The 13,538-nt window shown below is 51.2% G+C and overlaps 1 protein-coding gene across 3 annotated transcripts in view; it reads right to left on the reverse strand.

The window, feature by feature from the left end:
* CLIP2 (CAP-GLY domain containing linker protein 2) overlaps positions 1-13,347 on the reverse strand; it is a 59,518-nt gene extending 46,171 nt beyond the window's left edge. For all 3 annotated transcript variants that reach the window (XR_005841061.2, XM_015295959.4, XM_015295957.4), the window contains exons 1-2: positions 13,124-13,347; positions 2,054-2,274 (exon numbers count right to left, since the gene is read on the reverse strand). Coding sequence is in view for 2 of the 3 variants with exons in the window: in XM_015295959.4 (XP_015151445.1) it covers positions 2,054-2,165 (112 nt within the window). In the remaining variant the exon portion in view is untranslated. The remainder of the gene's footprint in view (positions 1-2,053; positions 2,275-13,123) is intronic.
* Positions 13,348-13,538: the final 191 nt, after the last annotated feature.

Raw genomic sequence — 13,538 nt, forward strand, 5'->3', positions numbered from 1 at the left:
CTCTTGACTTCCTACAGGAGAACGTGAACAGAATAGCAGCAAAAGAGGCAATCAAAGCACCTGTGCATATTCCAGACTAAGAATAAAAGGCAGCATATTTCCTACCACTTTTGCAGACAAGACTGATGGGCTCATGGGAAGGCACGAGGAAGACAAGTTGAAGCTTCCCCATATATATTTGCATCAAATGGTTTACTGACAACTCTTGGGTGCAACTGAAGAACGAACACCTTCTCTTAATTGCCCATTTGGAAGACTCAATCCATATACAGGGCCTTTCTGAGCCAGCCCCATGTTACCGAAGGCAGCTCAGAGCCAACAGACTGTGCACCGTTGCATTTTAATTCTGCACTATAACAGATCTGTGCTTCTCTTCCGCAATTGCAATTCAAGCTTTGGAGACTTCTTTCTTCCCCTCATTGTTGCCTGTACTGTGGCTGGGCCCTGCCACCCAGCGATGACTCTGCCCCAGGCTTTGCTGAGCATCCCATGCTGGCAGAGTGCTGTAGCTGAACAAGGCACAAAGGCTGCAGCAAACAAGTGCTGCATTCAGCACAGCAGTCCCATCAGCCCCCCGTGCTGCCCTCTGCAATGACTCCTTCATCCTGCAACACACGCGCTGTGTTTGCTGGGACGCTTCTGTGCAAAGCCTCAGAGGGAAGAGAGAGGCCTGGGGTCTGCCCCCTCAGCTTTCCTTAGGATAAAGCCCAACTGAAAGCAGCTCCACACCAAGCACAACTATCGATTCACCGTGCCTTGAGAGATTCACACCCAGTGGCAATTAGTCACTTTGAGTCCTGAGAGTTCATTTCTCAGCCACAGACATGCAGCAAGGAGGAAAAAAATGGGGGAAATACAGAAATGGATCTGGGGAACAACTTCAGAATAAACACATGATCCTTACCCTAAGAATTTCCTTCGTCAACCTGAGCATCCACCTAGCAGACAGATAAGGAGGCTTTTATTTCCTTTGATTTGGATGCTAAATTAAGAAATGACTCTAATATTAAGAACCAATAGAGTCAAGTCACCAGCTGAGAAATGATAGTGACGCTGCATTCCCTACAGTGTTGTACTATGGGGAAGGATCTCTACTTCAGCCCACAATCTCATGTGGTCACCAGCCCTTCAAACAACACCTTGCACACGTAGCAAAGACAAGTTGAAACTGTGGTTTTTACAGTGTTGTTCAAAGAAAGAATAGCAGAGACGACGTATGCCCACGAGCAGAGCACAGCCCCTGCCATGTGATAACAAAGCACAGCCAAGTTTGCTCAACATCGAGCAGAGGCATTCCATGCAAAGACCCCACATATTCAAGAAGCAAAACAAAAGCCACAGCAGTCAAAACAGCCAGAAAAAATGCTAAACAACACACAAACCCTTTTGAAGTATAACTCACACAGCAGTCTGTACAGCTTATATATACAGATAAATGGACAATAAGACATGTATGTGTGTCTAGATAAATCTCTGTTGATATCCCAGTGCTTCCAATGATTCTGTTGAAACAAAGGCACTAATTTGGGATAACTAGCACAGGACAAATTACCTTCAGTGCCTTGTTCTCACTAAAATATTACCACAGGCCAGAAGCAATGGCTATAGGACAATGCTTAAGAGGGCCCAGGGTGAGGTTCCTGTCTGCACAAGTATTACCAGCTCTTCAAATTTTAATGTATGCGTCCTTCTACATACAATTCCCTCTCTGTCTCACAGCACCACACCAGTGCAACCTTTTGGCCAAGAAAACACTGTCAACCAAATCTGCCCAAACTTGGGTTGGAGGCTACGCATGTTGGGAACCCCATGCTTTGTGGCCATGTCCAACTGCCAGAGCAGTCACACCCACACCTAAACAATCCAGACAGGAGATATCAGTTGGACAAGGGAGGACAACTAACCACCCCTTCATATTTGTTTTGATCCATGCTCAAGACCAGCCTCCTAACAAGATGAGCAACTTCTCATCCTATTGAGCACCACTGGGTCTTTGCCTTTAAACCTGGTCATCACTTGGCTCAGCTCATGCCCTCATGGGTGGAGTTCTTACCTTCCTTTGTACCAGTGGTGACGGTCGCTGCTGCCGTCCCTGATGCCCGTCCCACTGGGCTGGAGTGCTTCCCTGCCCTGCCAGGGATTTTAAGTCCACTTGGCTTCAGCATGGCTGCTGCCTCTGTATCTCGGGTTGGTGCTACCAGTGTCTCCAAGTGCTGTCCTGCTGTCAGTGCTCAGGCTCCTCGATGCTGGGTCTGTTCTTCCATCGCCACAGACCTAGGGAGGGAAGAGCACAAGGAAGTCAGAGAGTTGAGAAATAAGACAGAGAACGGGTGGGAGAGCACAGACAGGCTTGCAGAAAGCAGTGCCCAGCTCTAGGGTCACATCCCCACAAGGGTCAGTTAGGTGATGTGATCTTTCTTTTCTGCACCTGTAAAATGAGGGAGGATTTCCTTTGCCTCCCATTTTCACATTACAGCCTTTTCCTTAATCCCGCTAAGTAACCTCCAACCTGGAGACCTAGGTTAGAGCAGAAGCTTCTCTCAGAACCAAACAAGGATTCAAATTCAGATTGAGACTGTTGCTCTTCTTCAAATTCTAAAGTCTTATCTCATCCATTAGAATACGCAGTCTTGAAGGCTGGAAAGACCAATTAAGATCATCTAGTCCAACCATCAACCCATGCCCATGACCACTCTAGGCCAGTTAGCCAAGACCCACTTCTCCTGTACTGCAAGGGCCTTCCCCAAAGGGGCATCACAACCCCCTGCACTGCATGTTCCCCATGTTCACACTACTTCAGGGCAGCTCCTCCAAACCAACATGAGGAGTAAGGAACAGGTCAACATTCATGACTGGGCTTTTAGCTCCTTCCATTAAGGATAAGTCTCCAATCTTGGTAGAGAGAACAAGGCTTCCCCCATGCCTTCCTGGTAGGCAAAGGGAATAAGGCATCCAAATGTGACTACGCAGCATTAACAAGCACCGAACTTTTCAAGCAGAAAGTTTGATGGCAATGAGGAAAAAAAAAAAAAGAAAAACAAAGGAAATGACTAAGTTACTGAAAAAATGCAAAAACATTCTGAATGGGTAAAGAAAAACAATTAAAAAATGAGACTATCAGCAAAAAGGAAGCTATGGTTGGCGGACTGAGCAGGGATGTGGGCAGAAGGAGGTGGCAGCAGAGCGAGACGGGGAGAATGGCAACAAACTGCAAAGGGAACAGCAGCACAGCCAGGAGTTGAGGACACCCAGGTCTGGGCCATGGGATGAGACAGCCTCACGCATGCATCATTTGAGAGAACGGATGTAGCAAAGTCTTACAGATGCTGCGAGGGGAGAAGTGCAATGGCTGGGATGGGAAGTGATTAAGGAGTGAGTAAGGATCCCAGCACAGGCAGAGCGAGGGGAGGGCTGGCAGCTCTCCAGGGAGAGCCACAGGCAGACAGAGATGGGAAAAAAAAACCAAAGGAAAAATCCCCAAACTGTTCCCGAAATCTCCTGGAATGCTGAGACAACAAAGAGTGTTTCAGCAGTAAGTCAGCCATCCCACACCGGGTTAGAGATGAGGGAATAACAAGAGGAGATCGGGGAGGGAGGGAGCAGAGAGGGATCTGGGTGTCCTGGCGGCCAACACGGTGACCATGAGCCAGCAGGGCGCCCTGGTGGCCATGAAGGTCAATGGTACTTAGGGTGCATTAAAGGAGCATGGCCAGAAGGGCAAGGGAGGTGATCCTCCTGCTCTGCTCTGCCCTGGGGAGGGCACATCTGGAGAGCTGTGTGCAGTTCTGGGCTCCTCAGTTCAAGTAAGAGGGAACTGCTGGAGAGAGTGTAAGGATGATGGGGGCCTGGAGCATCTCCTGTAGGGGGAAAGGCTGAGAGCCCTGGGGCTGTTTGCCTGGAGAAGAGAAGGTGGAGAGGGGATCTGATCAGAGTTTATCGATATCCAAAGGACAGGAATTGAGTGGATGGGGCCAGGCTTTTCTCAATGGCACCCAATGACAGAACAAGGGGCAACGGGCACAAACTGGAACACAGAAGTTCCATCTGAACATGAGGAAATATTTCTTCACTGTGAGGGGTAACAGAGCCGTGGAATGGGCTGCCCAGAGGTGGGGGAGTGTCCTTCTCTGGAGATACTCAAAGCTTTCCTACTCAGGTAGACTGGATTTTATTTATTGGGGTGGGAGGGAATAAGAGGAGGTGCATTCCCATTGCATTATATTTTTGCCAGAAACATAAATGCAAACACATTTGCTTTCAACATACCAGCGCTGAAAAACCAAAACTCCACAGGCTGCTAATTAAGCTACTCTGCAAACAGAGAGCTGCTTTTATTCCACTGCACAGCCCATGCACATCCATACCCACAGGGCTCCATGCCACACAACAAATTCAAGAAGTGCCCAAGGTGCCACCCTGTGTGCCACCCCAGTACTTCAGTCTGGGCATTCCTGAGTTACAGCATCAGGTCATTATCCTCACCCAGCCTGCCCTGAGTCATCCAAGCCTCTTTAAGCTAAAACATGGGAAACTGAGGTTAGACGTTAGGAGGAAATTCTTTACTCAGAGAGTGGTGAGGCACTGGAACAGACTGCCCAAAGAAGCAGTGGATGCCCCATCTTTGGGAGCACTGAAAAGGCCAGGTTGGGATGGAGCCCTGGGCAACCTGATCTGCTGGAGGACAACCCTATCACGGCATGGGGTTGAAACTGGGCGATCCCTAAGGCCTCTTCAAACCCAATCACACTATGATGCTAAGACCCAAGCAGTGCAGCTTTCATCCTGCAGTCACATCCCAGGCTGGGACGTGGGCCGGCAGCTCCGCAGGGCACTGTTCTGCTCCATTAGAGATAACAACTTGCTCTGAGCTCCTGTACTGCATCCTCAGCGCCCCAACTGCTGCTCTTAGAGCTCTGAGCACACACAAGCATACTGCTGCGTGGGACATAAGAAACACTTGAGCCATTTGCTCCTATTTCTTCTATCATCTGTACAAGTTTAACATTCCAGTGTTAACTTCACGGAAATGAGATTTTCTCCTGCCACGAGGTTAAAAAAAAAAAAGCCACCACAAAAAAAAAATACCTAAAAATATCTGCCCCTATAAACACTCAGGGGCCACTTCAGCTTATTTTGTTTTTCTTCTTCTTCAAAGATGATGCAGATCACAAAGGTCTTCAAGATCCCCACTGGATTCTTCCTGCAGTCTTGTCATACCAGGATGAATGGCTTTGTGTGTTCCCACAACAAAGAACCATCCCAGGAATGCACAATACGAAAGCTGCTCCAAATGACCAAAACATTCTGTTCTCCCTCTTCCCATCAGAGAAGGAGACGGCCAAATCTGAGTCACCCGGGCTCAGATTCAAGAACAGCTCTCAGCTAAATGCAGATGGATGCTCAGAAAGCACCTCTCACCAGGACTGATATAACTGGATACACGAAGCACCTGCAAGATGGGCCAGGCATCATAACAGCACAGGTCAAACACATAGAAGCAGCAGGAGGTGCTGAGATCCCAGTTATTTCTCACATAGGGTAGAGGGGTTGGAAACAAAACCTATATTGCCAAGGCTGAAAAAGGGTCGTCTTCAAGTTTCTCTGCTTTACCCACCCCTCCTGCCCTCAGCAAGGCACATGGGTACCCATTTGCCACATGCGACACCATCCCATTCGAGATGGCCATAGCAACAAAGCAGATCCTCAAACCCAACACGCTCCCTAGAAGGAAACTCTCCTCCACCTACTGAACGAAAACAACTGATGCACATTATCAGCAATTCCTAAAGCAACTCCTGGGGTACAAAAAGGTTCACACAATGAAGTCTGCTTTTACCCACTTCCATCTCAGATGATGTTTTGTGATGCAGTCGCTTGTGTGTTATTTCAAACACTCAGCCAGCTTTCTGCACGTGAATGCTGAGGATGAGCAACCCCGGGGGTTCTGTACACAGCCCTATGGGAGCACATATACAAGCAGAAGGAGCACAAAGAGAGTTCCAGCCATTTGCAGGGCTGCTGTAGAATGATGCAGTTGCGTGGCTGCGTGCACAGAGATTCTTGCATTAATAATAAAGACAAAGCCTGGGAAGTCCAGGAATTCCACCTTCAGCTGCTGACGATGTAATAACAGCCACTCCACGTGGAGAAATGGAAGGAGAGAGAAATAACCTCACACGATGCCAAACAACGCATAGCTGAGCTCGGCAGCACCTGGGTTTGGAATATCCCTTGCATGCACATCCAGGAGAGTTAAGCATAAATGCAGGATCCAAACTTCCTACCTATGTTCTGGCTCTATATCTCAGAGCCTTCAGCAGGACTTTGCCCATAGCATTACTGTGGTTGCAGGAACTTCCAGCACCGGTCAGTGCCAATGCTGCAAACAGAGCATCCCTGAAACCCAACGGCTACAGAAGGAGGGGGTCCACCCAAAGGAGCTCTTCACCACTTCAATAAGCACAGAAGATAAAAGCAAAAAGCTTTCGGTGTTGTATTCATTTATTAGGCCTCATACAAAACCATCACTGCCCTAAAGGTAGTGGTACCTATTAAAGTTATGTAAAGTTGCTTCATTTCTTGTTTCTGGGTATTTGTGCTGCATTCACTTCATGCTTTCAAGTTTTTCTGCACTCCATTCCCCCCAGAAAAACTGAGAATCTCATCCCATAAAGCTCAAGCTCAAAAATCATTGCATGGCTGCCCACTTCCCTGCAAGCCACAGGCAAGCGCAGGTTAAGATTTGGTGCCCCAGGCTCATGGCAGTGCTGACTGTGCTGAAAAGATGGGGGAGAGGGTTTAAGAGAAGGATTTTGCCTTGAGAGCAAAACCCCAAAGCCTGAATGGTTTGAGTCCGGTCTGCAGAAGGGACAGGAAAAGAATCCAGTACACATAAACCCCATGATCTGATAAAGCCAAACTGCAGCCCTGCTAGAAGGGAAAAGCTGATGCTGAGAAGAAAGGGGGGTTTTATCTTTTAATTCCTTCTGATGCCCCATCTGATCGCAGGCAATCATCCCATCCCTTCTCACTTCTCTGATTAGTTGCTGCTTCCAACAAGCAATCAGAAACCTATTCCTGCAGCATGTGTTGGATTAGGATTAAACCCTTCTGTTTCACTGAAGCATAGAGGAAATAAGAGACTCTTCGTCCTTAATTAAGGTCAGAGGCCTCTCCCAGGAAAACATTTCCTCCTCCCATAGAGAAGCAGGAATGGAAGCACTGTATTGCCATCAGATAAGGCAAGAGCCCTGGCATCCCCTGCCCTCTGCTCCCATGCTGCTGCAGCAGAACTCACCAGAATCCTCAGCCAGAAAGTTCCCTGGTTGCCAACAGTTTCCTCCCATCTCCCAGAGGTGATTAACATCTAAGACAACCCTGCGCTGAGTTTACTTCCTCACTCAAGTTTTGTAATAGCTGGCACGGAACGCCTGCAGGCCTTTCATTTGAAGCCTTCACACCTTTTTAAAACCACTTCTAAGCACTCCGATGGACTCCTCGCTCCGTGCCTTAGTGGTAAAACAAAGGTTACTAAAGGAGGAACGTACAAAAGCACCCCACTGCATCCTATAACTAAAAACCACACAGTGAGACCTGAGGTGAATGACTGCACTGGAGTCATTGTGGGTGTGCTGGTGAGCTCAGCTCCTTCCGTGGCCAAACATCTGATGAAGAGTGGCACTGCAGATAGCAACAACCCCATGTTTACTACAGAGCGAAACCATCCCCGGTTTGTGGGGAAGGTTTGGGAGCTGCAGGAGTTCATGCTGCCAGCCGTTAAGCCCTGGAGGAGGGGACGGTGTCCTATAGAAATAACAGGGGTGTGACAGCAACACAGCATTGCTCGTGTGGGAAAGGAGTGACACACGTGGAGCTGGCAGAGCTGCCATCCTGCAGGGACAGAGCTGATAACAGCAATTCAGACTGGACCCAATGGCTGCCATAACTCAGCCCAGCCATCAGCCCTGCAGAAGGAGCTGAAGTCATGGGATTTCCCCGCTGTTGAGCCCTTGATTCAATACAGCATTAAAGTTCACCCTGACACCTTATTTGTGACTCACTGGAACTCAGGTTTACACCCAGAGTCCCATCCCTGTGCTGGTAGCATTGAGGGATTCCCTGCAGCACCCTTCTCCCCTCCCCCTCAGCCCCCCACCCATGAAGCTGACCCCATGTCACATGCTTTGTCCCCAGCCTCACCAAGCACTGCAGCTTGCCTGGACCACAGCTGGCACCAACACCTACACAGCTCCCACCAGAACCAGTGGTGGGGAGGCTGGTAACAGCACTCTCTTGGCCAGTATGCATTGGTCAGGGCTTCCTTCTTTGCTACCTGGAACCCCAGCACAACTGCACTCAGAAGAGCCAGGAGCTCAGGTAGCTCACAGACACCACAGCACACAATGCATCACCTCTTACTCAAATCCTTATCCAAACTTTGGATGGAGCCAGGAGCTGATGATCCTTATGGTTCCCTTCCAACTTCGGATATTCTATGATTCTACCATTTCCCATCCTTATCGATGATCAAAAATCATCATTTTGGCACGCTGGATCAAATCAGATCCTTATCAGACAGCGCTGCTACATTATCCCCTTCTGCCCTGCACCACACCTTGCAATCTGTCATTGACTTCAGACTGTACCAGCAGCAAAGAAGCTGAGATTGCAGCCTGATGCCTTCAGGCACTGAGCCACGCACACAGCCACAGGATGGCTGCCCACTGTGTTACACGGGGAGGTTTGACATGAGAGCTTGGGGTGGTACACTGCAGGACCACAGCTGTGATTTCCTAAGCAGGCCAAGATACGATCACACCTAGCCAAGCATAGAGGGGGTTACAGGCAACAGCCTGAGCACTTTATAATGCAGACTAATAGCACGGCATCTCTAATCCAGTCTGGTCCTGTTTCACCTCAAAAGAGAGAGTAAAAACCAAGTTGTTACCTCTTCTAGAACCTCTCCTGGTTTTTGGCACCCCAAGGCAGAATATATCACAGAGTTCCATCAACCTGAACCATACAATCACCCACCCAGGAGCACCCGTTGGGCTGACATTTACACATTTGTGTGCTGGAAGTAATCACACATAAACTTATTCCACATTTAGATGCTCCTAACATGACATGTTACTGCTCCTCCCAACAGCAAACAAACTGCCACAGTATGGCTGTTTAATCTCATGGATTGAGACATCTCCTCAATTGGCCTTGGCCAATGGGATTCCCATAGTGCTTCAAAGGGAACACCTAAGCAATGCAGCCATAAGGCTCCAGCATCAGGCACCTGGGCTCTGGAAGTCCTGGCAGCAGGTGATTAAGCAGGTTGAGCTCAGCAGAAGACACAACCAAGCACAAAAAGGCAAAAAAGCCTCTTATTCCAGGTTTGTGCCACGTTGTCCATCATTGAACCTCCATTAGTAATAGCTGGTGGATTGATCACCAACTAGAACATCCCACGTTGACAAGCTTGGAGGAAGAAGTCCAGAGAAACAGGAGTGCTTATTCAAGGTTGCAATAGCTGACCTACTCCAGTTTGCACAGACCTCGGTGTTATAAAACAAATAGCTATCAGCTAAACACAGCTAGGAGCACTTCCACCACCAGCATGGGCTTCATGCAGGGGGCTGACCAGAGGCAGCATCACAAACACTGCACAGCGAGCAAACACGAGGCTAAAAAGCCCATTAAACACATCTCAGGGCACAGCTGCCTCTTGGCACCTTCCAGGAGAAGCCTCCTTTCCCAGGGCTTCTCCCAACACTACAGTTTCTGCTGCAGGGATGTGACTGCAGGTCGTGAATGGGAGCATTTGCAGGGCTGGGAAAGCACTGCTTGCTGCAACAAGAGGCTGCTCCCCGCCTGGCAGCACTGCTGAGAAGTTTCCAGCACTAATTGGCAGACACCAGCGTTCCCAAAGCATGATGCAACAAATAACGGGGGAGGAATTTGTCAGTGGAAGGAGAACAGATAAGGCAGGGAAAGGGATCCGGGGCAGACAGATGGGTCAGATCACCCCATGGGGTTTTCACCACCCCAGGTGTTGGTGAACTCCTTCTGGTGTAACCAACACCCATGTATGCTTCCCCTGCACTACACAAGGTAAAATCCAACTGGATTACCATCGAGCAAGAGCTGCAGGACAAGCAATGCACTTTTACTTGCATTACCTTCCTTAAAGAAACTGCATGGGGGAGCACAGGAGGATTCGAAGCTCCTCAACCCGGAGCTCTGCATATCCAACACCCACAGTTTTCATCCTCAGACCTCAAAGCAGTGAGAGCTGCAACACCACGCAGCTGGGAGGAGCTGATAGAGAGATGGAAAGGATTTCCCCACGATCACAGAGCGGGGATGGACCGTTCCCCACCTCTATCAGCACACAAAAGACTTGGGAAGTCGTTCTGATTGATCATAGAGTATAAACGCTTCTTCGGCATAAACAGTTGGCTGTCCCAGGCACAGATGGAGTCACTGAGGGAGAGCTGAGAACACGAACCCCCAAAATAAACAAACGAGTCGCCCAGCTCAGGTCAGCATCGCATTCGATCCCAGCACCCTAGAACTGACAGCAAAACATGACGATGCTCAGTGCTGTTTCTTCACTTCTTGGCTCATGCTCTGTCTGAAGCAACCGCAGCTATTTTATGGACACCATCTCACTCGTTTGTAAAATGAAGAACAGTGCCACGTCATGGGAATCCACGCAGCCCCGATGCAGGAATCCTGCCTTCCTTCTTTGTTAAAGTGAGGTTTCTTTGGGGTTTTTTTTTTTCCAGAAACAGCATTAAAGTGTGACGTGGAGGTGCCAGACTCGGTCACATGCGGTGGTGAAGTCATTTTTCCACTGCTGGCTTACAGCAAATACGAGAGTGAGAAGTTAAACCCAAACACGAATAAAGCGAATTGAATTTGTCCCATTTCACACCGCGGCTCAACAAAGCGTTCGCTCTGTGCTCCCAAAGTGAGCTCCGGCAGTTTGCCCTCCTTATCAGCAGCTCTGATTCAGGTGTCACAAAGCCAGGTGTACCACAAGGCCCCAGCCCTGCTGGGCTCCACGTTCCCAGTCACACCAAGCAGTGATACAACAGGCAGGCACTGCCAGCCATCTAACACAGCAGCAGGAAGCATTTGCTTGCCCCTTATCAGCAGCTTCCATGGCTGTTCTCGTGCTCCCCTGGGAGACAGAGGGGGAAAGAGGTCACAAGGCATTACTGAGATCTGGTTTTTGAGAAATAGCTCTCTCTGAGCTGAGCCCACACCAATGTCTGATGTAGGTGAGCAACAAGTCATGCTCAGGTCCCAATGCCTGCCTGTGGGCTCTTCGACTCACTGTATCAATGCTGCCGTGCACTCTGCAAAGCAGTACTGCTGGCGAGCACCTGGAGCCTGCTTTATAGACTGCCTCTTATCCTCATCAGGAACATGACAAGAACACGAGATATACTTGTTCCCTCTCAACTTCCACGGATAGAGAAAGCATTTGCAAAATAAAGCCAGCAACCTCAGGAGGTGAAAGCCTGCCCTTCCCCATATCACCACCCAGAGATGCGCAGAGTACAAGCCCTTACGCATCCCTCCGCACTGGGAAACCCTTCCAAGTTCTTCATCATTTCTTCCGAGAGAGAGAGAAAGAGGAACAGCACCAGGAACACTCCTTGCTGGCCTAAATTACAGCACCTCCAGGGCCACAGGCAGCAGGAGGCCGAAGAAGGGCAGCAGGCACAGCCCTTGGCCTCAGCAGGCAACCCAGGCTGTGCTTACCCTAGAAGCACCCCTGAGACACTCAGGTTTTCCCCTAACTGAAGGCATGCTGTTCACACGTGTGCCCCTGAAACAAACTGGCTGCAGTGCAACCTCTGCCACGCTGCAGCAGTTGGTGGCAGCGCTTTGAGGCAGCGCCGTGCTTTGAAGCCCTAGGATTGCTGGCACCTTTCTGCCAGCACACAGCTCCTCCTTCATCCCAGAAGGCTGTAGCAGCAGGTAGGTCATTTCTTAAAATGACCCAAGTTAAGCCCAAGGCAAGGAGCTGTGTTATGCTGCAAGCATCCCCTCCCCAGCAGGGCAGGGGGGCTGAAGAGGCCCTGAAGCACCACTGAGTGGGAGAACGCAGCCCAGCAGGGGTAGGAAAAGGGGCAAGGCTGACAAACGTGGCTGTGTGTATGCAGGTATATCCACCCTGAGTATACATGGCCACGCACCGACCCATTCTCAAAACACAAGTCACGCCCCCCCCCCCCCCCCCCCCCATGGAAACCTTCAAGCCAGCAGCAATGAAACTCGCCATCCACTCCAGCAGGATGCTCTGCTCCCGAGCCGGGCTTTGCAGCCCTTTGAGGCTGACACAGAGCAACAGAAGCAGCACTGACAGCGCTTTGTCTCCCAGCTCTCCCCTACTGCAACTGCAGCCGCCCGGATACCCCGAGATAGCACCACGCCTCTGCCCCGGCTCCCCCAGCTCGGCGCTACGGGCCAGGAGGCAAAGGCAGCCCAGGAGCCGCTCGGTCCGCCCGGGATGTGTGCTGCCATCCCCCAGCAGCACGCAGGAGCACATCTCCTTGCTGCAAACAAAAATAATCCCTCCGCAGCCACTCCTATAGCCCACGTCGATAGCTGGGTTATATCAGAACAAAAAGGCAGCGGGGAGACCCAGCCCAGCCAGCAGCCGGAGACAAAAGAAAAACAGTCCTCCCGCTGCAAAGCCCGAACTCGCTCGGCGCTCGATGCTGACGCCCACCCCGATCTCCATCGCTCAGCACCGGAGCCGCGCAGGGCCACGGGGCCGCCGCCGCCCCAACGCTCCGCTCGGGCCGTTCCCAGGTGGGCGCACAGCGGGGGCTCAGCACGGCAGTACGGCACGGCAGTACGGCCCCACCCGGAGCGCGCAGCGCAGCGCAGCCCCGGCATACAGCGCGTAACGAGGACGGTGCCTTTCCCTCCCAGACCCAAGGACAATGCTACAGCGAGACAGATCCTTCTGCCGCGATCCGTGCTGACAGCGCCCAGCCCCGGAGATGAGCCCGAGCCCCATTCATCCATCCATCCATCCATCTATCCATCCATCCATCCATCCAGCCCTCCTTTGTTGGGGCTGCCCCATCCCCAGCCCGCGGTTCCCCCTTACCTCCCGCAGCCCGCAGCCCTGCCGGGCGGCCGCCGTGCCACTCCCTGCGCGCCGGAGGGAGCTGCGATGATTGGAGGAGGGGGAGGAAGAAGAAGGAGGAGGAGGAGGAAGGAGGATGCCGGGCGCTGCGGGCACAGCCCGGCCCCACCGCCCCGCGAACAAAGGGGCGGCTCCGGGGCCGCCCCGCACCGAAATGCCGCTGGTTGTCGGGCCCCGGCCGCGGCGGAAGCGAAGCGGGAGGGTGGAAGGGAGGAGGGCACGCTCCGCCTAGCGGCGGTCCTGGGGAACGGGGGGAGCGGCTGCCTGAGAGCCGGAGCGCCCTTCCTTAAAGAGCAGGGAGGAAAACACCGAGCGTGGATCTCACCTTCTGCTCGGCACAGATGCGGCTCTGGGTTGGGGCTCTGGAAGGGACAGG

This window comes from Gallus gallus, chromosome 19, assembly GCF_016699485.2.
Source record: "Gallus gallus isolate bGalGal1 chromosome 19, bGalGal1.mat.broiler.GRCg7b, whole genome shotgun sequence".
NCBI lineage: Eukaryota > Metazoa > Chordata > Aves > Galliformes > Phasianidae > Gallus > Gallus gallus.